The sequence below is a fragment of the Falco rusticolus genome, chromosome 5 (assembly GCF_015220075.1).
Source record: "Falco rusticolus isolate bFalRus1 chromosome 5, bFalRus1.pri, whole genome shotgun sequence".
In the NCBI taxonomy this organism is placed as follows: Eukaryota; Metazoa; Chordata; class Aves; order Falconiformes; family Falconidae; genus Falco; species Falco rusticolus.
The window spans coordinates 1,834,449-1,860,177 of record NC_051191.1 but is presented as its reverse complement, the minus strand read 5'-3'; the positions used below and the strand labels follow the sequence as shown (position 1 = coordinate 1,860,177).

Below are 25,729 nucleotides of genomic sequence, written 5' to 3'. Positions count from 1 at the left end.
TGAAGCTCCCAGGAAGCAAAGCTCGCAACACAAACTGCGCTCCCAGGTCTTTATTTCCAAATCGGCTGCCACCGCGATGCCACCCCGGCCGGGGGGCGGGAAGAGGTGAAGGGGGGGCGCGATGCAGCGGGCACTGCGCCCCCCCCGCCCCCGGCCCCAAGGGAGATCCCTGCAAGCAGCTCACCGTGACCAAAGCCTGCGGCGCGGCAGCGTGAGGAGCGAGCAGGTCTGGCAGGGACGCCGTGCCAGCGGCCGCGACACGGTCCCCAAGACGACGACGACAACAACTCGGGGGACCAGCTAAGGCGAGCTGCGTTTGCACATAAAGATGTGACCTCTAGCAGGCTCGCCGCCACCCGCCATACGCCGTGTTTACTACAGCCCGGGACTCCCGGCTCCGCGCCTCAGCTGGACGGCGGCGGCGGTGCCGCCCGTGCCCGCAGCCCGGGACGGCCGCTCCGCGCTGGCGGGGCGCGGGGGGCAGAGCGCGGCTCCGCCGCCCCGGAGGGGGGCGGCCGGGCACCCCCAGCGCCCGCTGGTCTCCCGTTTCGGGCCCTGAAAGCTGAGGCACCGGCCGAGCTCCCCGGTGGCTCCCCCCGCAGCCCGTCGGTCCGCCCCCTTCCCCACCAGCCCCGGGAGAGCTGAACAAAAGGCGACGGAAAGGACGGGGGCAGCGACCCCCGCCCGGGGATCCCCGGCCCGGCCCGGTGGGCGGCCCCGCACGCAGCGCTGCCCCGCGCCGTGGGGGCGCGCCTGTCCCCCCGCCCGCGGGGCCAGCGAGTCCCCGCCGCCGCGGCCCGGGGAGGTCGGTGCCGGGCTGGGTGTGGGAGGGCTCGGACGGAAAAAAAAAAAAAAAAAAAAAAAAGGAAGAAAACGCGTTGTTGCTATTATGTCTTCCCCCGAAGGCGGCCCGGCGGGGCACTCACCCTGCTCGTAAATCGGAGCAAACTCTCATTCGGTGCCCAGGCCGCCGGAGCCAGGCGCCGCCCCGAGAGCCGCCGGTCGCTGAGCCGCGCCGGGCCGCGCCGGGCCGGGCGCCGCCGGGGCCGGGCGCGCCCGCTCAGCCCCGCACAAAGCGCGGCGCCCCTGCCCGCTGCGGGCGAGGGCGGCAGCAGGTGCTCGTCCGCCGCCGCCGAGGCCGTGCCGAGCGCCCTGCGCAGCCGCCGCCGCCGCAGCCGCAGCAGCGCCCGAGCCGCTCGCCGGGGCCGCGCTGCGCGCCCGCCCCGCCCCCGGCGGCCCCGCGGCGGGAGCCCGCAGAGGCGGGGGCGGGCGGGGCCGGCGGGGCGGCCTATGGGCGGCCGCACGGGCGGCGCGGCCCGGCCCGCAGGAGCGCGGCGGCGGCGCAGAGCGAGGCGCCCCGGCGGCCGCAGCCCGGCCCCAGCTCCCGCCGGCGGCGGGTCCCGCCGTCCTCCCGGCGTGCGCGGAGCGGCAGCGAGCGGCCCCCCAGCCCCGCCGCCGCGCACCTGCCCTGCGCCGCGCCGGCGCCTGGAGCTCGCCTGCGAAGGAGTCCCGACGCCTAGCAGGCAAGATCCTCCATAGCGTGCTGGCTGCTGGTGGTGGTGCAGTCTGTGCAGCCCTCTGCTATACGCATTGCACACCGGAGCAGCCCGCAGCGGGGCTTGCGCTGGCCGCGTATGCGATTTGTTATAGCGCCGGTACCGTAACGCCGTGTGCGGGTGGCGTGCGTTGCGGCCGGATCCTGAGCCCGGCAGGATCAGGGCTTCGCTGTGCTCCGGGCTCGCCAGATACGGACACGGCGGCCGCCTCGGCTGTGCTTTGCTCTAACCGCAGGGACCGCGCCGCCGGGGCCAGCTGCGCTCCGGTTAACCGGGGGCTGCCGGCCGAGCACGTGCCCCAGCGCTGGGCCGGGCCCGTAGCGCCGCCTGGCCCCCTGCGCCGCCCCGGGGCGCCGGCTGCTGCCGTCCTGCAGCCTCACCACACACACCGGGGGGAGCCCGGGCCCGCCGGGGGGGGGGGGGGCGTCCCGCCTGCGGGCACCGCGGTGCTGACGCTCCGCACGCCGGGTAACCGCTTGGGCAGCATCCAGGGCCCCGCACTGCCGTTTGCGCTGCTCGTGCTTAACCCTCCTCTCGCTTTCGTAGGGAGTACGTGCCCTTTTATTTCTCCTTCCTCTCACGTCCCGTCCTCTGGGTTGGGGGATGCAGGGACCGCCCGGCTGCCGCGCAGCGTGAGCGATATCGCGCAGTGCTGGGACCGACCTGCCCCAGCGTGCGCGCTGCGCAGCGGGGACGGGCCGCGGCTGCGGTGCGGCATCCTCCGGCGGGCCCCGGGGACGGCGGGCCGCGCTCCTCTGCGGTTTTCCCGCAGGTTTGCCCGTTTGCAAGGTGGTGACTGATGGCATGGCATCCTCGTATTTCACGTCATCGCGTGCCCTTTGCGTGCTGGCTTTATAACTCTCTTATTTTTTGAGATCAAGGATTTATGAATCAAAAGATGGGGGAGTGGAGCCATGTGGAGGCTGAGTCAGGTTGTAAAAAAGGAAAGCCGAGCGAGAGTGTGCAATTGCATATCGCATTTACAAACACGGTTTCATTCATCTCCATATGTTGTTCCTGTTACTAGTAATAAAGCTCTGGTTTCTCAGACTGGTGCTACCCTGAGAACACTGTTTGTTCTTCCTGGGGGGTTTTACTCTGTAGCCTCCCTAGTATTTGCATTATAGCACATTATTTTCCCGATTATGTTTTTATCGCATTTGAACGTATGTTAATAAGAGAAAGAATTTGACAATATGAATCTACTTCCCATACTCTCCTCTCTTGTTCCTGTTATTCGATGTGCAAAGGAATGACAGACTATTTACCAGCAGCAATTTTTTCCCTCTCTACTGGTAAGATCTTCTAATTATAAAAACAAAACAACAACCAAAAAAAAAATAAAAAAGCTTTTTCTCTGGGTGTACACCCCTGTTTGCTTCCTCTTGCTTTCCTCATCCTGCTAATGATACCCAAGCCCACCACGGCAATGTTGGAGCTGCAGGAAGGCTGGCTTTGTCTACTGAAAGATTTCTATGGAAGCCTCTATAGGCAAAGGGAGCCAGAGAGCAAGGTCTGCTTTAGGCATAATAGTGTCTGGGGGTTTCTTCCCTGGCAGGGAGGTATAGCTGTGGAGAATGCAAAAATTAATTGAATCCAGTGCTGGGAGAGAAGGAGAAAGAATGATTGAATTGGAAAAAAATGAGAGTTTTTTTCGAAAGTTTCAGTTGTGGGATGTAAGTGGCAATTTTAATGACCTTCATGATTTCTGCTTTAGACAAAAGGCAGCAACCCAGTACAAGGGTCGTTTGTCTTCTTCTGGCCTCATCCTTTGTTCCACTGGGTTTAGCCTGTCACTTCCTAGGGCCTGACTCTGTCCCTCACTGGGGCCGCGGTACCTCTCACCCATGGCTCTCAGAAGTGCTGTTCTGGCAGGTGATTTTTTTTAATCCAACTATTTCACATCTCTGTTGTGCAAGGACCCTCTGAGTCTCTCTCCTCTGTGCCTTATCTATGCTTCAGTGTTGCTGTCTTGCCAGACATTGTGCTGGTTACTTTACCTTCCCTTTCTCTCCGCTTTTTCTCCACTTATGCCTTTTCTCTCATTTTTGTCCGCTTTCATATATATTTTCCTTCTTCCATCTCTACACGCTCCCTTCTTTTTCTGTCCTGGCTTCTGACATCTCACTTCATTCCACTGCCTTACTTTACGTGCCTCTTGGCGTTTTTTCTTCACACTGTTCCTTTTGGTCATTGTCCTCCTCCGTCCTTTCTCCTGGCTTAAATTTACATAGAGAGAGGTGTGTGTGTATGTGTGTGTATATCTCTACTCCAGATCTTCCATTCTCCAGCTGAAACAAAGACATGACTCATGCTGATGGTCTGATCCTATTGCATCCCTTTCTCAGCACCTGAAGTATGCTGCTCCTGCCCACCCTCAGACCCGTGCATTGGGTAGACTGAAGAATTAAGTATGTGGAAAATGTTCCTAAATTCAGAATCTGACTTGAAAAAACAGCTCGCTTAGGCTGCACTGTGAACAGAGCAGTTACTGTGCTCCCACTGACCGTACCAGAGGAGGACTGTAAGCATCCTGAACTCAAGGACCCAATGGCATTTCCTTCACACTCCTAAATTTCTGATTTTTGGTAACAATAATTTTAGGTAAGGGACGCTGCCATCTGAATTATCCCTTGAATCCCAAACTAAGCCAAAAGAGGACCCCACAAAATGCTTTTCTTTTTTCCCAATTGCTCAGTTTTACACGTTCGTTAAGCCACTTTTGTGCAGCTTTTAGCAGAGAAATGCTTTTCTTCTCATCAGAGCTAAGCTCTGCCTCTGAGAAGGGCTCTGTGTGGGGTAAAACTGGGATCTTGGCTCGTCAGATTCCCTTTTTTTCTGGAGCCAGAGAGAGAGGAGAGAGCTGTGACTGCAGGAATGCATGCATTGGGTGGGAGGTGGAAAAATAGATGCACAACCCAAAAATGCTACATTAACCTCAGGGGGTGAGGGGTGGAGTTGTTTAATAATATTTCCCCTTGACTATCACTGACTGCAGACAGAATCACTGGGGATCAAGGGCAAATGTTAGATTTCACTATTTAAATAAGACTCTTAGGTTAAAAAAAAAAATCTGATTTAATAATTAAACTTTTTTTTTTTTTCTTCCAAAAATCATAGTACTGACTGGCTGGAATGAAAACAGCTCCATCCCACAGATTCCACCTCTGCTTTCTGGCAGCTTACCTGACTCATAAAGAGAGTGGGGGATTTTACATGCCACCTACATCAACTCAACATTTTCCTTTGTGGTGAGAGTTAATCACCACCCTTGTCATATTATTTCACCGACCTTCCTAAAGGCACGATCTGTCAGGGGGGATTGTTTATCCTCCAAACCACCCTTAGAACTGCTTATAGAATCGGGTGGGTTTTTCTGAATTTGGTCAAAATACACAGGTGGTCCATTGTAGTAAGGTTTTCTGTGTTATTTGTTAAAAACTGGCATTTACCCCAGGATCAGGGAAGAGAGTTTCTGTTTACAGAGGACTCACCTCTGACATGAGAAGTGCCACCTGGAGAGCTGAGATGCAGCAGCTGAAGGTTGAGGACCATCTCCAAGGTAATCACTGCAGGAGGTTTGCACTGAGGAAGAAACTGTGGGGTTGTAGCTATGATGATCAAGGATTTAAGAGCGCAAAGTTTTGCCAGCAGAGGTGATGTTTGTATTAGACCAATGGATGGAGACAGGAAAAACGAACATGCTCTTGGGCACATAAAATCTCTCATTATAACCTGTTTGTATAACCTGTGTGACCTCTCTTCCCACAAGAGATGCGATTGTGTGTAGTAGACTGATACTTGTTAAGCAGAACATACTACATGAAAGAAGGAAGGAAAATGGGCATGAGAACAAAACATCAAGGTGGCAATACAATAAGTGCAGTGCAAGCAGGAGGCAATGGCAGAAGGGGTAGGAGGAGCTGAAAATGCACTTCTAGGAAGGTTATTGGGAGTTACAAAGAGCATATGAGTTACCCTGGAAAGTGAGAGGAAACTTGAGCAGAAAAAAGTGTGACATATTTGCAGAAGAAATTCTTGAAATGAGGTACAGGGAGGGCAGAGAGGAAAGAACAGCTGAGACCACTCTGGAGCTCAGCACTTAAAGAGAAATCTTAGTGTGAAGAAGAGCCAGGGCAAGCATTTCATATGAGTCTCCTCATTTCTGTGTCACAAGAGCAGGCAGAATCACAGAACGGGAAGGAAAGGGGAAAACAAAAAGAACCGAAGTGAACTGCTGACAAATGTGGATGAAGGAGGGGCAGGGATGAAGGGAGCTGCTGCCATGTTGACAGAGAGAGAGAAGTCCTCTTTGAGTCTGCTGTGGGACCTGGAAGATGACTGAATAACAAGTGGGGTGCTATAAGACAGGAGGCAGGGAGCACCCCATCAGGAATGAACTGTCTGACCATTCCCAATATAAATACGGGTTATTTCCAGTCTTGATGTGTATAAGCCTTAAAATGCATTGCAGATACAGCAGCACTGCCCTGAAGATACAGATGCTGCAGCTGTCTCGCTCATCCTGTCACACCTTCCTCTTTCTCCCACGTCAGAATTAATCCTGTATTCTCTCCTTTCCTGCGCTATGGGTCCTCAGCCCAGCCCCAATGATCATTCTTATCGATTGCACCTGCCTGATAACTGGAGCACAATTCCAGGTGAGGACCCTGGAGTCATGCACAAAGATGTGCTTCTCGAAGCAGAGACACTAATGAGCTCTGCAGAGGGTGCGTGCTGAGAGAGGAACCACAGGGAGGAAGAAGAGCAAAGGGTGAGCACTTCATCTGAGGAAGAAACGTAGCCGTGGGGAGACTAAAGGTGTGGAAGCCTCAGGAGGAAAGTGAGTGTAGGAGGATGGAGCCATGGATGGTTGAAAATAATGGTCTGGCATGGATAATGTGGCACTCCACTGGCATTTTAAACCTGCTGCCTTTGAAAACCCTTCCATGTTTTGAAAAGCAACCCTCACGTTTAATTCTTCTAATTGCTGCTGACCAGCCAGGACCGCTGGCATTTTGGGGCTGGCATTTTGTCCTGCAGCCCCCATTTTCTTCACTGCTGGTCTCCTGATTGCAACCGACTGTTCAGCAGAGAGCTCTTTGCACCCCTGCCTGACGTAAATATTGATGTATCCCTAATTATGCTTTGATTTCTCTGGAAGGGAGATGGCCTTTTTTAGCTTGTATCAGTATAGTGACTAGCGCACAAAGTCTGTGTGATAATGGTGCTATCACAGGTTAGAGCTAAGTTAAAACACCATTCACAGGCGGTTTGTACGATCTGGAATTTAAGCATGGGCTAACCTGGCCTGAAAGCCATTTTTTTCAATGGTCCTGGTGAACTGCAAGCTTTTCAGCCCCGTGACTGTTTGAAGCAACGTGCTAGTCTCTGTACAAATATCACGTGTTGGACGGGACCGAGTGGCAGCAAACCTGCTGGCATTTTGAACCTCCAGGCCCTTGTAATGGGTGTGAGAGAAAGAAGGAACAATAAAGAAAAGTGCAAAATGAAGGACCTCTGCGCATTTTGATAACAATTCTTCACTAGATTTTTTTTTTTTTTAAAAACAGGTTTTGTCTTTGAACTATGGAAGGTATGGGTTTCTTCCTCTTTCTCCCCTCCTCTGTTGCCCTCACCCTCCTGCTTCCCAGTAAGGATGTGAGGTTCCTTCTCATCTCCAGCTTAAATTTATCCATGATCATTTTAAAACGGTTTCTTGACAGTTCTTGTACCAAGGTTTACCTTTTCCTTCAATAACTCTTGTGTCCTTAGTGCTTACCCCTGTCTATTTTGGGAGAGTAGCCAGCACCCATCTTTGATAGAGCTTTGCCATGCTGTCCCAGACGTGCTTTTCCTTCTCCTTCCATCTATCAGGCTCTCCGTTTTCCTGCTTTGTATAGAAGATGACCTCTAATGCTCAGAGGACTCTCTGCCTGTGGTAATGTGATCTAGTGGCTGCAGCAGAGAAAGGTGTCAGCAGTCCTGGATTGTGTTCCCCATCCGGTGTTTGGATGATGTGAGATCTGGGGAAGGACATTTAGCTTTGTTTCCCTGCAGGCTCCAGTAATAGTCGTGCATCTTCATTTTACAGTAAAATTGCTATTACCATGCCAAATTAATTATTAATACACACATTACAATATTGTCAGTATCCTGTAGCAATGAAATCTGGCTCTGTGCCACTCACTGCCCTTTAGCTTGTGGCGTGGCGTGCAGTCTTTTTGGATGTACTGGTGTGGTACCCATGGCTCCTGCATTTACTCTTCTGTTCCCAAGTACCCATGCTTTGCAGCCATGATAAAGCAGCTTTCGCATATTCCTGACATTTTCATTAATTGCATGCTTTTCACTAATGTTTTTTAAATTATTTTCAGGACTTGCTGAAATGTGACTGGGAAACGATGATTGAAGTTAGAGACTTATTTAGAAGGAATGTCGGTCATGATTGATTACAACTGCACGCGTCATGCCCTTGCCTGGCTTTTTCTCCCTATGTAGGGGGAGTTGGTGGTACTGTGCAGGTCTGTTGAGCATACATGGATTAGACCCATATACATTGCGTGAAGGTTGTTACAAAGTTTTGCTGGGCTTATTTCACCCATGCTGTTGAGGATATGTGCTAATACTTACATTGTGATGTACCCATCACGTCACTCTTACAAGCCTTAATGGCCTTGGTCTGATCTTCAGTGTAATTTGGGAACATAGCTTTCCACTTTGGCATGGTTTTGTATCCATACGTATTATTCCCAGTCAATGTGGTATGGCCAGAGGAAATGTTTTTGGGTACGATCCCTGCTTCTGTTTCTTTTTGCTACACAAATTATCTGTAGCACTGGAAAAGGTCACAGAAACCTACTGAAACCTGGGGATGGGGCGTGTGGGAGGAAGAGGTGTCACATGTGTTTGTCTTGGTTCCCACGTAACTCCTGCCTTAACTCAGAAGCAGCTCTCACCTCCTGGGGCTGCTGCCTCTCCCTCTCCCACCCACTCTCCCCTTATGGCCTGCAGGTGTTGGGCTGTAGCTTATCTCATATTTTTGGCCATGGCTGAATTGGCACATTTTTAATGGATGCCTTTTTCAGCACCGATGAAAATAGTCTAGAATTTTGATAATTCTCTGTTACTCCACAAAACTCATAAAAATAGCTTGCTTAAATGCCACAGCAGTTCTTTATGCTTATTATCATTACTAGTTAGGAGACCATGGCTCCGTTGTAGGAGTTATTTAGATATAGCAAACTCAGTGACTTTATGGTCTTCTGCTTTTCCAGAGAAATTGAAATGATGAGGTCAAAGATCAAGCGATTTTCATCTTTGATACGGCACAGAGCAATTCATTTTGAATCTGCACTTTTTCTTTTCAGTAGCATAGGGCGTCATGGAATAACTAAAGCACCTTTCTGATGTGTAACAGGGTCATCAGCATGACAGACCCCAGTCACCTATGATTTTTGTTCTCACACCTGTCTCCAATAGTCTGTACATTGCAAATCACCAGGAAGATACATAGGGCTTGGGATGGTGCTGGGTAGCTGTGCTGCTGTGATGTCTTGCGTGCTGCTCCCGCCCAGCAGGATTGCTCCAGGTCAGCTGGAGATCCTCTGGCTGTACGTGGTGAGCAGGCTCAGACCTCTCCCTGCCTTCAGAGCAGCTTTGCTGAGCTAACCCAAGGGCAGGAGCTAAACCCTGCACCGAGACACGGAGTTGCTGCTGACAGGCTGACCCCCAGTGGGTCCCCTTGAGTTGAAGTATGAAGGGGTATGAAGGGAGCAGAAGTCTGTTGGTTGAGGAGAGGATTTGTGACAGAAGCAGCAAACCCCGATGACTGAAACTTAAGAGAAAGCCTGTGCTGAAGTTTTATGTTGTGTTGAGGTTTTGACTTACTGATAAAACCCCAGGAAGGGAGTGGGTTGTGTGCTCTGTCAGACTGTGTTAGTACTGAGGGCTTTCCGAGGATGGCTGTGGTGATACAGGCTTCTCTTAAACCCCAGCACTCTGTGGGAAAGCTGACTGGAGTGTAATTATGGCAGATGCTGGTACTGGGTGTACTCTTGTAAACATTTAACAGGTATTGATCTATAGAAAACATAATTTCTCCTCTTTCATTTATTAGATCCTGTTGATCAAGCCTGTGGATCAGAGATATTCCAGAACAGGTAGATAATGAGCACTCTTATAACAGCAGATAAAAGTCATGAGCGAGTTATTGGCAGTAACAAAACCTTGCTAAAATGCGGAGTCTGATTTTTATAAAGTACTGAGCCTCCTGGATTCCAGTGGAAATCAATGTTGGCTGTTGGTGCTAAGCATCTCTAAACACTGTATTTGTGGTTTCAGACCCAGATTATACCCCCATTGACTTCAGGCACTCCTCTAGTAAGAGTAAGGACAGCAGTGTTCAGCCTCCTGACAATCATTCTTCTTGCAGCACTGTGTCTCTCTTGTTCTGGTTGACTCATGGATATGATTTTATTTAAAAATTCAACGTATCTTCTCTGCAGAGAGCTCTGATCTAGGGTCCTGCTCCTTACTTTGTACATAAGCATCTCCGATTGATACATCTGCAACCCTGAGAAGGACTTGCAGCTTGGGCAAAAGTAGCACAAGAAATTACAGTTGTTGCTGGTGATAGAAAATACGTTTTCTAAAATTATAAACAGAAATGCTGGGGTGAAAAAGGAGAGAATAAAAGATTACTGTATGGAGTATCCTGTACCGAACTACCAAGCAATGTGTTAACACAAGCAATGATAGCAATCAGTTAAAGAGCTAGGATGCCACTGTATCTCATTGCACTATTCTGCTTGTATTTCTTCTAAAGAAATCTAAAAATCACTTTGAACATAGTGTGTCTGTGTCTGGGAATGAGTTTGTAGCATTTCTTTCTGTGTTAAGGAGGAGGGAGCATCTTCAGGTTTTTAAAAATATTTTCATGGTCCCATACACAGGCACAAATCAGCTCACTAGAGGAATTGTATGTGTATCCAAGGTTCAAATTCAGCCCTCTAAATGGTAATTTTACAGGAGCAATCATATAAAATGCAGCAGAGTATGTGGGATTGAAGATAGGGCCTTATTATTGATACTGGATTGCCTGGGAGGAGACCTGGGATCCCAAAAGTAACCTCTGTACCCCTCCACCACTGGAAGAAATCAGGCATTTCAGATTAGTTTACCTTATTCTAGGAAATTCTCGACATTACTTCAAAGCAAATATTACCTCATCATCACATGCTAGACAACATACCAAGAGAAAAATTCTCTCCAGTCCAAAATATGACTATCAGTTTTTGCACATGACACAGCATCACCAATGTCTCACAGTGACTCATCACGCTTCTGATCTGCTTTGCAACCCAAGGCAGAGCTTGCTACCAAATAACCATAAAATACCTGCTTGTTTTCTCAGCTAGTACTATTTAATGGCACCTGGTGGATGAGAAAATTCTTGTTTAATAACTTCCAGGTAGATGTCCATATGTTATAAAAGGGAGGGGATCTGCAGTCTGCAGAAATAATGCTGTTCCAACAAGAGTAATCTGCTGACATCTGGTAATTTGTAAACTGTATTTACCAGATCTGCTGTCTGTGCTCTTACAAGCATTTCAGAGTAGATGAAGCCATTAGAAAGCCTTTTCCTTTCGGTGGAAACATTCCCTAAGTTGTTGCTCTTCTTTGTGTTTCAGAGAGGGTAAAACAAGAAGCAGCAGCAGATTTCATTTTACGTTTCTTGATGTGTAGGATTAAAGCCAAGTTTATTTTATGCAGCAAGAGAAGCTGGGGAAAGGGACGATGATTGGACAGAACTAACAGGACATTCCTATTTAAGGGGTAGACTAAACAGCAAGTGCCCGTTGGCTCTCATTTATACTGGCAAGGATTAAAATAGATCATCAGAAGATTAGCAAATATCAGAATATCAGATATCCAAAAGATGAGTGCTTGAGTTTTTCCTACAAATGTTTAATTTTGCACCAAAACCTCCCAAGAAATAAATGCCAATTCTAGAAATGTAACTGTTATGCTTGATTAGGAAATCACAGCAAGGAAGCAGCCCAGTGGGCATGGGGATTTACAGTAGATGCTACAGAGCTCATCACAGCAAGGACAGCTTTTAATAGGAAAAAGAAGGAAAAAATGGAAGTGCTGTTTCCACCTCTGTATGAGGAGAGGCCCAAAAGGCCAGCAGCTAATGGTCCACTCGTGGTCACCCATGCACACCGCTGCCACCAGCTTGGCACTGGTCCTACAGACTTAACAGCAAACAGCAAGGCCGAAAATGAACAAAAATGCTGTGAGAGCTTCCCCGCCTGTCTCTCTCTCTGTCAATATATCAAGGCCTGGGGAAAACAAGAGACAGCATCAGGCTTCACATGGGATTTCTCAGCAGGGCTCCTCTCCCATCTCAGATCTGAAAGACTGCGGTGATTTGTATCTTTGAATATGTTTTCAGTTCATTTTCCTTTTAATGATGCTGAAGAAAGGGGTGTCAACACAAAGGAAGATGTATCTGTCACTCTGCACCGCTCTGGTTCCTAGCAGCAGGCAGGCTGCTGCTTGGAGCTGGCTAGGAAATAATGCTGTGGTTGGTTTTGTTGTTGGTTTTATGAGGAAGGAAAAAAATGCCAGCGCTGAAAATTGATTGACTCGGAGCATACAAAGCCATAAAGAAAAAAATGTGCCCAAAGATTTTCCTCAAAAACCTGAATTCTTCCAAATGTCACTGTGATGCTTCAGAGTGCCTCCTCTTGCATGGCTGTACCCTGTGTCCCCGGGACCTTGGTGGCTTGGACCATCTCCCCTTCTCAGGGGTTCCTGTGGGAGTCTCTGGCTGCAGTGTCCTGTGGGAGATGTCCATCAGGGGAACACAGCTTGTAAAGCACGTTCTAGGTGAGAGCACCTCCAGCTTCAGCCTCCAGGAGTCACAGAATGGCTGAAGCTGGAGAACGTTCAGTCCAGCCCGTGCTCAGAGCGGTGTCAGCCGCTGTGGGCTGTACAGAGCCGTGTCCTGTCGCATTTTGAGTATCTCCAAGTACGGAGACCCTGCAACCTCTCTGAGCAACATGTGCCAGGGATGGGTCACCCTCACAGCAGAGAAGTCAATCATGACAGCAACACTTCCAAACACGAAACCCAATAATTATTAACTTCTTCAGGATTTTTCTCTTGTTATTTTTAAAGAGCCATAAAAAGAAGCCATTTTTTTAAAAGGTCAGCTAGTTTTCCTTCAACAAACTCTCCACGCGGACACTTTGGGAATAATCCCACTACTTCTGTCTTCGTACCAGCACAGCACCTCCCTGTGGATTGCGTTGCACTGTTGACAGAAGGGTTGGTGATACCGTCAACCATTATTAACATTATTTATTTAGCACCTGGCAAAAGCAGTCAGGTTCTTTATGCTAGGCACTGCCCAAACAAACTGGAAGGCAGGCAACCTGTTCCCAAGGCAGGCGCTATTTCCCTGTTAAACAGCAGGCTGCAAGGAAATGGGTGGAGGGAAGCGAGGACACCGAAGCTTTTGTGCTACTCTCTGAACTTTAGCGTCATTGCTTCCCTCATCGCAGCTATATGTGGAAGAAGAGCAAGATCCTGGCCACGCTACCCGAGGGGGTTAGCTGAGTCAAATGGACAGAGCTGTCCTGTAGGTGTGACCTTTTCTGGAGACATGGAACCACTCTGGTGCCTGTTGGGCGCCATATTCATTTTTTAAAAGCTGCGGTACAAGTGCACTTAACAATTAATACATATTCTAGAAGGACGCACTTTTTAAAAAAGCCTAAGAAATCATCATTTACATTTCTCAGTTGTGGTGTTTTTCAGTCAGGAAATCAGCTCAAGAGAAAAAGAAGGAAGTGCACAGTTATTTCTTCCCTTGGAGAAACGCCTTTCCATTGAAAAGATGTATTTTTGAGTCTGCAAACAAGAGTGGTAGGGGATTTCTTTTCCCAATATTGCTTCTCAAGTAGAGGAATAAAAAGGAAGAAAAATTGTGGTTGCACCAGAGGAAGATGATGTGGTGTTTAATGGGGCAGCTGTCAGAGTTTTGAGGAGTGCGCAGGACTTGCCCTTCCAAATGCCTCCAGTGAGTAGAACACACAGAGAACTGAGAAGGGGGTGAGGTGGCAGAGTCAAGCTCATAGCACATGAAAATCATGTCTTTGGAGATTTTCAGGAAGAGGTAAGAAATTAGTCTAGGAGGGCATAGCAAGTTACCCCATCCTCAAAGCAAAGCATGGAGCTCTGGAGGCTCCTTCCAGCTGCACATTTCTGGCATTTCGGTGACACTGTTTATTCATATGCTCAAACTGAGCATTTTGGCGTGCAAGTCTCAGAGGCCACTTTGGTCAGAACCATCCTGCCTGTCTCTGGGCACGGTCTTTGTCTGCGGTTTTCCACCTAGCTCAGCTCACTTGGCCATGAAGCTTTGCCAGGGGTTGAGTTCACCTGAAGGAGAACTACTCTCACAACGTCCCATCTCCTGAAACTGCTTTTCCTTTAACATCAGTGAGTCAGAAAATTGTTAGTTTATGATTGCCAGGGCATATAACCATGTATGTTACAACTACAGGTGTCCTGAAACTAGGAAAAGATACTAATGTTCATAAACCAAAGCCAACTAGAAGAAAGCATCAACAGCTTTCCATACATTTGTTTGGTTTTTTCTTTTCTTTTTCTTCCTATCCTCCATACCTGATGTTAGGTTGCTAGTTATTCCAGGGATTTGAGAGGGATTTATGTGTCTTTACCCCATTTTGATGGTTTTTTTTTTTTAAATATTTGTGTGCTTTAGTCATGAGCAGTTTGGGGTTCTGTTGCAGCGAGTTGTTGATGGTATGCTTGCAGCCTATTACATGAAGTTTTCCTGTACGCTGGCCTTTTCCAACTAGTTAGACAATGTTCCATTGTGGTGTGACAAAATACTTATTTTTGCAAGATGAAGCAAAAGAAGCTTGAATGGGTCTCTCGGGCCTCACAGAAGCAAAACTCCCATTAGTGGCAAGGAAGAAACTGCTTTGCTTGCACAAAATCTCAGTGCTAAGGACACTGGTGCCAACTTTTGCTTCTAGCTAGGTGGGTGTTTTGGAGAGCTGTGGTGGAGATGTTGTCTCCATGCCCCCTACATCCCAAGCAGCACCAGCCTGCCCTTGCAGCTGGGCATACCCCCACTTGAAACCCTCAGCGCTGCCCTTTGCCCAGCACCTACCAGACCATGCAGCTGCCAGAGCCCAGTGTCGGTGCCTCCTAGGGTAAAGCAGCCAGCAGCGGCCCTGGTGCTTGCTGCAGGCAGAAGGCAGTGTCTCACATATTGAGGCTTTGGAGCCACAGAGGCTTCTTGCATGGTTTGGAAGCAGGAGCTGGTATCCACCAAGATGTGGGCACATAAATTCAGCCTCAGGGTCAAAGACATCTGCTCCCACAGGGAGCAACTGGGAACTTCTTCTAGACTTGGGTGCAACACAGCTGCTGTGTCTGGCTTTGATTGCAGATGGGGGCAACGGTGGAGAAACCAGGCCAGGGTGGAAGGCATCATCTGGTCCTCCCCAAGGAGGAGAGGCAGGGCTGAGCATGTAGGTGTTGCTTTGGCAGAGGTACTGTTTAGGTCTCTCTCTAATGCTCTGTGTCTACAGACCACATGTTAGATTCCAGCTTTCTCTCGTGTTTTTATCTGTCCATTTTCTCATGTGCCATCAGCCCTGAAACTCTCTTTTTTTGCTTTTCCAGTCTCTCTTGGCCAGCAGACTGTAAGTCCTAGGTCATCTTCAAAAGGAGGCACAGAGTAGTAAAAGCCCAAGCCCCAGAGTGATGCTGGAAGCCAATCCTCCAGCAAAGCCTGCAGAAGCCTTGCCTTTCAAGGGAGCAATCAAAGTGTCCTCTGAGACACAAAACCATTTACCAGGTTACGACACAGTTACTCCCTTGACCCACGTAGTGGAGCACATGCAAATGTGTAGCACGGGGGAGGCACCCGGTTTTATGGCAGGTTTACACACTGTCTCTTTGTTACTGCGGTTCCAGATGACAGCAGTCAGCTGCCGGTCTGGGCTCTGCAGGCTGTGGCCTAACGAAGAGTAAGTCAGAGAGGGGACTGGGCATCTTTGATGTAAACCGGCCAGCGGAGGCTTGCTGTCTCGGAAACAGAAAGCACAAATAGCAGGAGACAATTTCAGTCCATGTAGCTTCTCTCCATCGACACATAGCCCAAAAGCACTTTCATTGTTTTCCTCATATCCACACTCCTGTTTCTCTGCCAAGTGATTCCTGCCACCTCCTCTGAGCTTTTCTGCTCTCTGGTATTTTTGCTAGCTAACGTGAATACTGAGAGATTCCCATAGCTCAGCTGGCTAGCTTAAAACTATATGTTTTTTATATTCCAGTGCAATGCATGGTGTAAAACAATAGCCACAGAAATGCAAGCACCCTCAAAATAAACTTTTACCTACAAAGAAAAAAGGGTCTATTGGAGATAAGGTGGCTTCAGTGATGCCTTGCAACAGTCTCCCGCCCATTCCAGCAAGATTTAATTTAATCCTTGCTGCAGTTAGTGTTTTCTTTGGAACTGCAATGTTATCAGAAATACGTTCACCCTCCAGCCGATGTTTACTAAGTAGATGCCAACTAGGCCTGGGTTCAGTGCTGTTTACAAGGCTAGTGTTACGGGGATTTGGACAGAAAACAACAAAAAACCATACACGAACCAGAGCAGTTCTCACTGGCAGTTCAAAAGTGCTTGCACGGGGCCATGGGGTGTTTGTGTCAGATTCAGAGACGTCACTTGTCTCTGACTCAGACTCTCTCACCTTTCAGTAAAACTATACTGTAGAAGAACAAAAAAGAATTTAATTGTTTTGGTGTTCTTTCCAAGCAGCTCCAAGACCCAAAGAAAGCTCTCAGGATGCCAGAGCCAGCAAAGTCCACCTCTGCGCCCAAAAAGGGCTCCAAGAAAGCGGTGACGAAGACCCAAAAGAAGGGCGATAAGAAGCGGCACAAGAGCAGGAAAGAGAGCTACTCCATCTATGTCTACAAGGTGCTGAAGCAGGTCCACCCCGACACCGGCATCTCCTCCAAGGCCATGGGCATCATGAACTCCTTCGTCAACGACATCTTTGAGCGCATTGCTGGAGAAGCCTCCCGCCTGGCCCATTACAACAAGCGCTCCACCATCACCTCCCGGGAGATTCAGACAGCTGTGCGTCTGCTGCTCCCAGGAGAGCTGGCCAAGCACGCCGTCTCGGAGGGCACCAAGGCCGTCACCAAGTACACGAGCTCCAAGTAGCGGGACGTCACCTCTCTAGTGGGACCATCGAGCACCGGACCCTCCGCGCAAGCACGGGTAGGCAGCCACGGTCCGGATAAACGTCACAGCTATTATCCACAGCAATTTACAGCCTTGGGATGGGCATGAGAAGCTGCCATGTGGAAGAGGAGACAGTGATCTGGATGTCAACTGATTTTCATAGTCTGTTTGGGACATGCAGTGGGTTCGACGAGGCTGGTGGAGGAGGCCCCTGCTTTCACATCTCATCTGAAGGACTGATCGACTGCAGTATATCCAAACTCTCCTCTGTGCTTGGCAAACATGCATGCTTGGCGCTGGCAGGGGAGACTGGCAGCAGCAACACAGAGATGCCGTCCCTGAAGTCTTCCTGTTCGGCTGCTTTCTTACAGTCATCCAAGATGGGCACCAAGGAGTCAGTGCTGGTATCCTCTCCCTTGTAGCCCAGATCCATCCTGGTGTACAGTGGCACAGCCTACCCTGTGCCAGCAGAAGTGGCATTGACAGCTGCAGGGCAAGGGCTGTAGAATGAAATTGATACTGATTCAACAACGATCTGTGCTTGACCGCCTGTTTTAAAGAGCAAGCCTGGCAGGCAGGCAGGTGCCCGGGATGATACCAAGCGCTGCTCCTCCTCGTTGCTCCCAATGGATGAACCGTCCAGCAGGCTGGGGGTGCTGCCGTGGAGCTGCCTGCTGCCTCCCACGTTGTGCCAAGGAAGATGGATAGACAAGGGGGGATGTTGGGGCTGGGTTGCTGCCCTCCCTGGCTGCTGCTTTGGCTGCTGTAGGACTTGCTTTGGTGTGCAAGATGCTGCTAATTCTGCTGCTTTTCAGAGACTTTTCCTGCCTTGACGCTGCCTGGGCTCTCCTTTCCACCATACGCATGGACGAGATGGGGTGGTGCCCATGGGGGTTCCCCTCTCCTGTGAGCGCAAGGGTGGTGCAGGACAAACAGCACAGGAGTGTCGGGAGGGGACTGAAGATTTGGGAAGGCCTCTGGAGCGGGAACAGAGGTGGTTAATGCAGTCTGGGGGAGAGGCTCCCCACATCTCCGGGCAGCTCACCTGGCCCTGCCTTCCCTGCTTTATTCACTGGTTAGAAAGAAAAAGCAAAAACTGGGGCTGGGTGGATATATAGGGACATTTGCCTGCATCCCAGTGATACTTTATATATTAAATAATTTTAAACTACTTCAGATACTCCCCACGTCTTCTCCAAGTCCATAGTAAGGTGAGCAATAATAAAATCCTGATAAAAGCCATAGAAATCAGTGGAGGAACATCTTGGTGAGAGATTTATCTTGCCTGAACTGCTGGATAGCAGAAGAGCACGTGTGGAACTGGTGTGAAGTTGAAGCTTCCTACTCAAAACATAAAATTAGCCAACATTTTTTAAAAAAATCAAAATATCTGGTAGGCAGTAGCGCTCAGATAAAAAATATTTGTGTCTAAAATAACAACTGCTTTCTGCAGCTTATCCTGTAAATAAAAAGGGCAGCAAACATACAGGATCCAGAACTAAGTGCAGGTTCTCCCCAAACTCAAGACCTTGCTTTTAATTGAAAGATAAATTAATACCCTGAAATAGCAACCTTGCAATACATCTGCACTTTCCCTTACATTTATCCTGTTTCTTTACACTTTGAGAGTGATGGGGGTCCTTGACAAATTTACGTTGCTTTTGGAGCTGTAGAACTCTGCAGCTGCAGAAGATTCAGTTGTTTCTTGCTTTTATAACAGCATTACAGTCATTTTCCAGTTGGTCTGAGGAAAGGACCATGCAGACCTACTCAACCAAGAGCACCTCAAGAACCTGAGAGCAACATGGGGTCTTGTGTGGTCTCTGTGCAAGAGTGAAGATCAAGTTCCTTATGGGCTGCTCCCATTCCCCTGCTTTGGGTTTGAACACCACGCACCCGAAAAGGGGCTTTCCTCCCATACTTTTGCTCAGTGATAGCACACAGCCACGTTTGATACCCTAATGCCAGCAGGAATCCCGAGCGATATCTTTGAGGAAGAGCAAGAGCCGTCTCCCCCGGTGTCAGCACCCACAGCGAGCAGCTCCCAGCAGCAGTGTCTGTACTCGGTAGCATTGGTAACCTGGACCACTTGGCCAGGGCACTTTGGAGGTGACAGATTGGCACTTCCTTTTGTTTCCAATCAAATAGTCAAAATCAGACACCAAAGATGAAAATGTACCTGCAGTGGGCCTAGATCTGCTCTCCTCGGCCCCTCTCCCACAAGAAATCGGGCAGTGTATGATGCAGAAAGGGAATGTAGAGAGTGAAGGGCTGGCTGGCAATGCTGGACCTCTCTCCTGTTCCTATGAGCTGCGGGTCAGCTTTCATCCCCTCGGGAAGTCCTGAAGATAGGAATTCAGAGTGGGATAGATCTGCTCCAGTCCAAGTGGTGTGTGCAAGGTAGGACACACCTCTCCCAGGATTACCCGGCACAGCCTCCCAATCCTCACTCTTCTGAGCAGAGCAGAGTCCTGCTCCAGTCTCTGCAGGCTGCAAGAAGTCAGGAAAATAAAATGAGGTGGGTTTAGGGTGTTTTAGGGTCTCCTGGGTGGCTCGGGGAGCTGGGGCAAGGCTGGGCACTGGGACAAGAGCTGCTGGCCCCATACACATACAGCACTGGTCTCATTTTCTTCTGCCGCTATTGCCACGCTCTGGTTTTGAAAATTTTTTCAGAGAAAGGAGAAACTTTGATTTAAGGCTATAAAAATGCTTGAAGACTTAAAGAGGATTTTTATATTGTCGAAAGCCAAGTGACTGAGACTAGTCATGTCCTTCCATTTATAGTTTAGGCTGTGGTTTCACACATCATTTGCTCTTCACTCTCCCCTTGTATTGCTTCTTTACTTGCGCCTGGCAGTGTGAAGCACAGGACTGGGGAGCGATCGAGCTTAAAATGAGCCTTTTTTTTCTTTTTTTTTCTTTTGCAAGCTTTGTTTTAACCCAGTTCTGGGGGCTGCTCTGCTCTGTCACTGTTGTACAGACACTTGTGCTAGGGAAGGGAAGGGCTGATCCAGGAAAGGCAGGGCGGGCATAAGCTAGGACTGCTGCAGAAAGCAGTTGGGAAATTAAAGGCCTTAGTGTCAAAAATGAAGGAAGGAAATTTGTGTCTCCTGCGGTGGTCCAGTTAGCAGCAGAGTCTTGGCTTTTAAATACACAGCTATGGGTGTTTGACCCTTGCAGTGTCCCACGAGCAGTTTCTCCAACAGTCCTGATGCTGGAAATCCGACACATCCCATTTCTGCAGATCCCAGAGGACTCGAATGTCACACAAGGGAAAAGGGAGCAGATTGGGAAGGGGACTGTGCTCCCATGCAGCCGCCCAGCTGTAGCGTTGGGAGGCTCCTTGGTCAGCAGGCAAACGGCACGCGAGGCAGCCTGCCCTCCCCACGGCTGCCTGCTGCTGTACGGGAGCGTGCTCACAAGTTACACGGGAGTTATTTTGACTGCGATGAGCTTGGACTAAGCCTTAATATTAGAGGCAATAGAAGTTCAAACATCAATTGTCCGCTCAGTAATCTGAGGTATGACAGTTCTTTGGTAAGGAGATTTGCTGCAGAAGAGGAATTGTGCACTTCAGAATCCGTGCTTGTAAAAAATACTTATTTCCAGCTCTGGAATTCATAAAACATTTCAAAATTGAAGATAATATACCAAGCTCCATTGTCTCTATCTGTCTCTATCTGATTCCTACTCCCAACTCCAGAAGCACCTTTATTTTTTTTGCTGTGTTTTGCCAATTAAAAGAAAAAAAAATCAACTGCAGATTGAAAGTTGGAAAAGGAAGCTGAAAAAGAGTAATACAGCCTTGATACTAACCCCATGTTAACCCCGTGCACATCGCTGCATCGAGTTATTTGTTTTCATGTACAATTTAAGATAAAATTAGCTGCTATAGATCTACTCCTGATTTTCCACCCTGCTTCCCTAGAAGGGCTTAAAGTCCATCTGCCCTTCACAGCAGAGCTCAATCTACAGAAGAACCAAGTGGCCATGTTCATGGAGTTTTGCTCCTGCTCCGGATAGACAGGTCTTTAGTCAGGCACAGGGAAAACAACAGTAAAAACAAGTGTGGAGGATGAGTGCCTGTCCTGGGCACTGCGGCGTGTCCTCAAGGGGTGCCTGAGCTGAGGCTGCTGAGGAGCCCTGCCCAGAGGAGCCGTGTGGCTGAGCGCCCTTCTGCCCTGGTGACAGGCAGCAACGCAGAGGTAGCCCCAAGTCCTGCCCACCCCTGGAGCCAAGCTTGGCACGGCCTCTGCACAGCCCTGAGCATTTGTCCCATGGTAGCGCTTCCTGATGGTTTATATCCAGACCAAATTGTTTGCAGGAAAAGGAAGAATGGGAACTAAATCATAAAAATCACTTGCTGCCAGAATTTCAAGAGTTCCCCAGGACCAGCACCTGGGGACCAATCTCTCATGCTTACTCTGCATGCATGATACCTTGTGGGCTTATGTACACGGGGTTTTTCTGACAGTAAGTGTTAACATCAAGTATGATCTATGTTACAATACTGCTGTTTTATGACCTATCTTACTGCTAATTATCTGTTTTCTGTTAAATGTATAAATAAAATGTAAATGACAACCTGTTTAAAGTCACATGAGACCCAGTAGTCAGAATGTCTCATTTCTGCTGTATCACTACCTCCCCCAACCCAAGCCCTACATTTCTCTTTCTCCATCATATTCCCTGCAGACCCAGGGGGACAGCAGCCACCCTTCCAGCAGAGATGGATCCTGGCTGGTCCCGGCAGAGGGTTAGTCAAAAACCAGAGCAGCTCTGCACTTGGGAGAGTGTCAGGCTGCCACTGTGAGTCCTTGTGGGGTGTCGCTCACTCCAAATGGGTGCAACATAAGCATGTGTGTGTTTTCAAGCCCTTCCAGTGAGCTTAACCCCAGGCAGAGCTGAGCCTGTGACCTGTTCTTGCCACACTCCTGCTTGGGGTGTGCACTGCCTGGCACCCATCATGTAACCCCCAAGGGGCAGCACTTTTGACTTGCACAGACTGAGCACTGTGAGATTCTGTGGTTGGAAAAGTGTTTTGTGCATATTCAGAATTTTTGTTTATCTGAATTAACAATTGCTGCCACTAGAAACATCTTTCCTTGGACTATAAGAAAGTTTATAGGCAACAAACACGGAATAAGATGTAGCATCTGAAAACCCCAGAAGGAAAGAGACCTTCCTTTGAAACAATGATTGGTAAATGCACTCAAATGAAACACGTACCTGCTGGACCTCAGTATTGTAATGCACTCATTGGAGTGGGAAATGAATGTGCTGTGCTAGACACCATGTGCTGGAGAAACAAGCTGAGACTTCAGATATGGCATATAACAGAAATCAGAACTAGAAAGATTTAGAGTCTCTGTAAAGACAGACTCATAAACTTAACATAATTGGGGAAAAGCAGTATTTGGAGAAAAAAAAAACCCTTATGACTAACTGATCTGAAGTATTTCTTTCCAAAGAAATAAATGATGCTACTTCTAATGCTGATTTTCACTTGGATACCCCTTTGCAGAGCAGCACCCACAGTACACTTTCATAACAGAGCTGACACCTGGGTCTCAGGAAGACCCAAACCAGACAAGAAAAGGTAGAGCATAACCTATGTTTATGCTCCTCCAGGATGTTTGGACATAACTAATTTCTTTGTAGTTATTCAGTTATTATTTAGTCACTATTGACTGGTTATTCAAAGACCATTAGTTGGATTCAGGTGCCACCTGGCTAAGGCTATTGGCAGAACCAGATAGAGAACTCAGGAGCATCAAAAAAAACAATGAAAGAATTGAGTTTTAAAGTAAGTTAGGAGAAGCAGCGCTTCATGCAACAAGCAGTCCACCTATCGAGCCCTTGGCCAACAGATGCTGGAGATGCTAGAATTTGGTTTGAGGACAAATTAATGGGAGTGAAATCCATTGAGAGTTGCCAAACACTTACAGACTATGCTGGGAATTGTTAGAGACTGGGAAAATAGGAAGATTCCTACAGTCTTTCTTGCCTATTCTGTCACGGGCACTGCTGGAAACAAGATTTTGGGTTTGGTGCACCAAAGGGCTGATCTGCGTTGCCTGCATACATGTAACATCTGCCTTGTACTACGCATGAAATGTGAAGAGTTTCAGGCAGTTTTCTTCAGCCTCTGAAACTTAAAAGAAAGCATAAAAGAAAGCTTTTCATCTTCCTTTCCTACGTGTCTCCTGCATTTGCATAGATGGTAATGTGGATTGTGTTAGCCTGGCTTACATGAAAAATGTAAGAGATGTTTTGTTTCTAAAATAGAGTTAATAAACACAGATGGTGTGAGAAAAAGAGAGGAATGGAGCTTCTGCTTTCTTATGTAAAGGAAAGCTGTTCTCAAAAACTTTTCTCATTTTCTCCCTTGAAGCAGTTGATTTAAAAAAAAAAAATATACACAATTTCCTGCCTTTTAATGTCCATAATGCTAATTCCCCCCACAAAAAGATCTTTTACAGAGTTCATTCAGAAAAAAAAAAAATATCTTAGATTTAACTGTCTTCAGAAGACAGAAGAAGATTTTAATAGTAAGAGAAATGGGAAGATGGGTAAGAATGCGGAAGGAATGGCAATGGCTGGGTGTGAGGCACCAGAAAGGACCAAAGGCAGGAGACTATAAGTGAATGCTGCAAGAATGGCACGTGCTGACGGGACCTCAATGAGGAGCCCACCAAAAAATTGGCACACACACAGCGTGCAGCTGCTCAGAACACAGTCAGGAAACAAAGGGCCAGGAGTAAATCCTGGTAACTCCCAGAGGTGGAGCAGGATGGACAGTGTAGTTGCTACCAGCAGCTAAAGGGAACTAGAGGCACCTCCAGAACCAGCACATGGTCACCGATCTAAGAGGAACCCAGCAAATTTGATGAGGACATGATGGCACCATTCCTCATCTTCAAAGTTATCACAAAGATGGGCACAGACCTCCTGGTGCCTGCATGCTGGCCAGATGCCTTGGATACACCCACCTTGTGAGCATGCGGTTATGAGAATATGAATGTGACTGAGTCAAATCAGTACTGCTTTAAAATAACTTCACCTGCCTAAAAAGTGATAAAAGTCACCCTTCTGTAGGGACTTGCACTGACTTTGCTACATTGTGGCTGCTCACTGATTATTCCTGTACATCCAGCCCCTGGGCAGGAAGGGTATCTCGTCTTCCATGCACCTCTCCAACTTACTGATCATGTAACCTCCTCCTGTGCAGGTGTGGAGAATATTCTTTACATAAAGTACATCCATATTTGCCTACACTGGCAAAAGTATCTGGCAAAACTTTTTAAATAAACCAGGGGATGCATCTGCCCTGCCCCACCCCACAGGCTAGGGCACATCCTGGTGAACACCGGCCTGCCTCTGAAAAACAGATCTCCAGACAGGAGAGCCATGAGTGCTGTCGGGAAGACCAACAAAAGGAGTGCACCACATCCAGTATCACTGAAGTAAAGGAAACGTGAGTGTGCTGTTGCCATTTACCGTCTTCTTTTTGCAGGTTTCCAGTTTCTGTGGAGTGCTGCAGGATTCAAGGTCTCCCAGGAAGCCTGGTCTTGTGGAGACAGGCTATTGACTGCTCCATCTCAATAAAACTGGCCCTTGCAGGAAGCTTTCTGAGGCATGGCTCGGTTCTAGCAAAGTGGGAGGCCTGCAATAGCAAGGGCTGCCTGAACACATTGAAAGGTAGACGGTTGCTTTTGTTGAGAGGTTAATTTTTGGGAATGAACATTTATCCCACAGCTACTTCCTCCTGTCATCAGCGTGGTAGAAAGTCACATCTCAGTGCTGACTTTAGAGATGCAGCATCCTCCCCTGTCTCCCACACAGACCCTGAAGTGCCACGTCCGCATGAACTCACACTAAGTCCATACTGCTTCCACACTGACTTGGACTCTGGCCCAGGTCTAGAGCAAGGAAATTGCAGCTTCAAGTGGAAACCTCAGTGGAAGAGCAAAAGAAGAAAATTCAAATTCATCTCCCAGCCCCTTTTTGCGGCTCGTGTAGTAGTGAAAGGACCCAGACATCTCTCACTACAGCTGATCAGGGCTAACAAAAGCTGTCTCAGTGGGGTCTAGCAGCAGCCCCTGGCCACTTAGCAGGAGAGAGCCAGAGCTCTTTTTAGCCCAGATGATTCAGCACAAAGAAGCCTTTATAGCTCAGCAGCAGGCATCTCGCACATCTTCTCATCACGCCTCTTCTCAAGTTCTAAATACAAGGGGACAAAAGTTCTTACAAACCTCTGATTCTGTCAATTCCCTGAACATATGCCTGTAAGGCTGTTTCTGGCATTTAAGTATCTTTAAATGGAAAGGATAGAGCTCTTAACTATCACAGGACACCGCGTGCACCATCCTTCTTTCAGAGCCAGCATCTTCCCTGGCATAAGCTAATAACCACTTGTGATATGTGCATTTGTAGGGCAGGATACTGAACAACACTGAACAGCAGCAGCAGAAAGTTCGATGCAAGCAGCTGTGCGCCATGAAGGATGAACGGGAGGTCCTCCATGCCAAAGGGTATCACAGCAGCCAAGATCTCAGCCATATTTTAAAGGGATTAGAAGTGCATAAATGGCAAGAAGAATTTTCATAACAAAAGACTAAATAGATGCAAGTTTGCAAGCGACAGTAACTCTCTGCTTTATAGGAAAGTTACACTAGATACAAAGGAACACCAGGAAGAGGTCTTATCCCACCCTGCCAGCTGCTGTGGGGGTGCAGCATCCTCAGAAACAGCCAGTATCTGCTGGCTCTGGCAAGGAGCCTCCACTAGGTAGAGGCAGAACAGAAATTCATGCCCTAAGTGCCCTATTCATGTGAATGAATAGTCAGTTCAGACTGTTCAGAAAGGA

General features: G+C 48.4%; 2 protein-coding genes across 3 annotated transcripts in view; one reads left to right on the top strand and one right to left on the bottom strand.

Annotated features, from left to right (window-relative positions):
- Positions 1-1,175, bottom strand: part of GRAMD4 (GRAM domain containing 4) — an 84,180-nt gene extending 83,005 nt beyond the window's left edge. The window contains exon 1 of one of the 2 annotated variants that reach the window (XM_037389508.1): positions 927-1,175. In XM_037389508.1, coding sequence (XP_037245405.1) covers positions 927-955 — 29 coding nt within the window. In that variant the 5' untranslated portion in view covers positions 956-1,175. The remainder of the gene's footprint in view (positions 1-926) is intronic. The other variant, XM_037389509.1, reaches the window with a different exon arrangement.
- A 146-nt stretch (positions 1,176-1,321) lies between these two features.
- LOC119148917 (histone H2B 5-like) lies at positions 1,322-21,465 on the top strand. The gene is made up of 2 exons (XM_037389615.1): positions 1,322-1,523; positions 16,432-21,465. Exon 2 carries the CDS (start codon positions 16,459-16,461, stop codon positions 16,837-16,839), a length of 381 nt encoding a protein of 126 aa, XP_037245512.1. The 5' UTR covers positions 1,322-1,523; positions 16,432-16,458; the 3' UTR covers positions 16,840-21,465.
- The last annotated feature ends 4,264 nt before the right edge of the window (positions 21,466-25,729 follow it).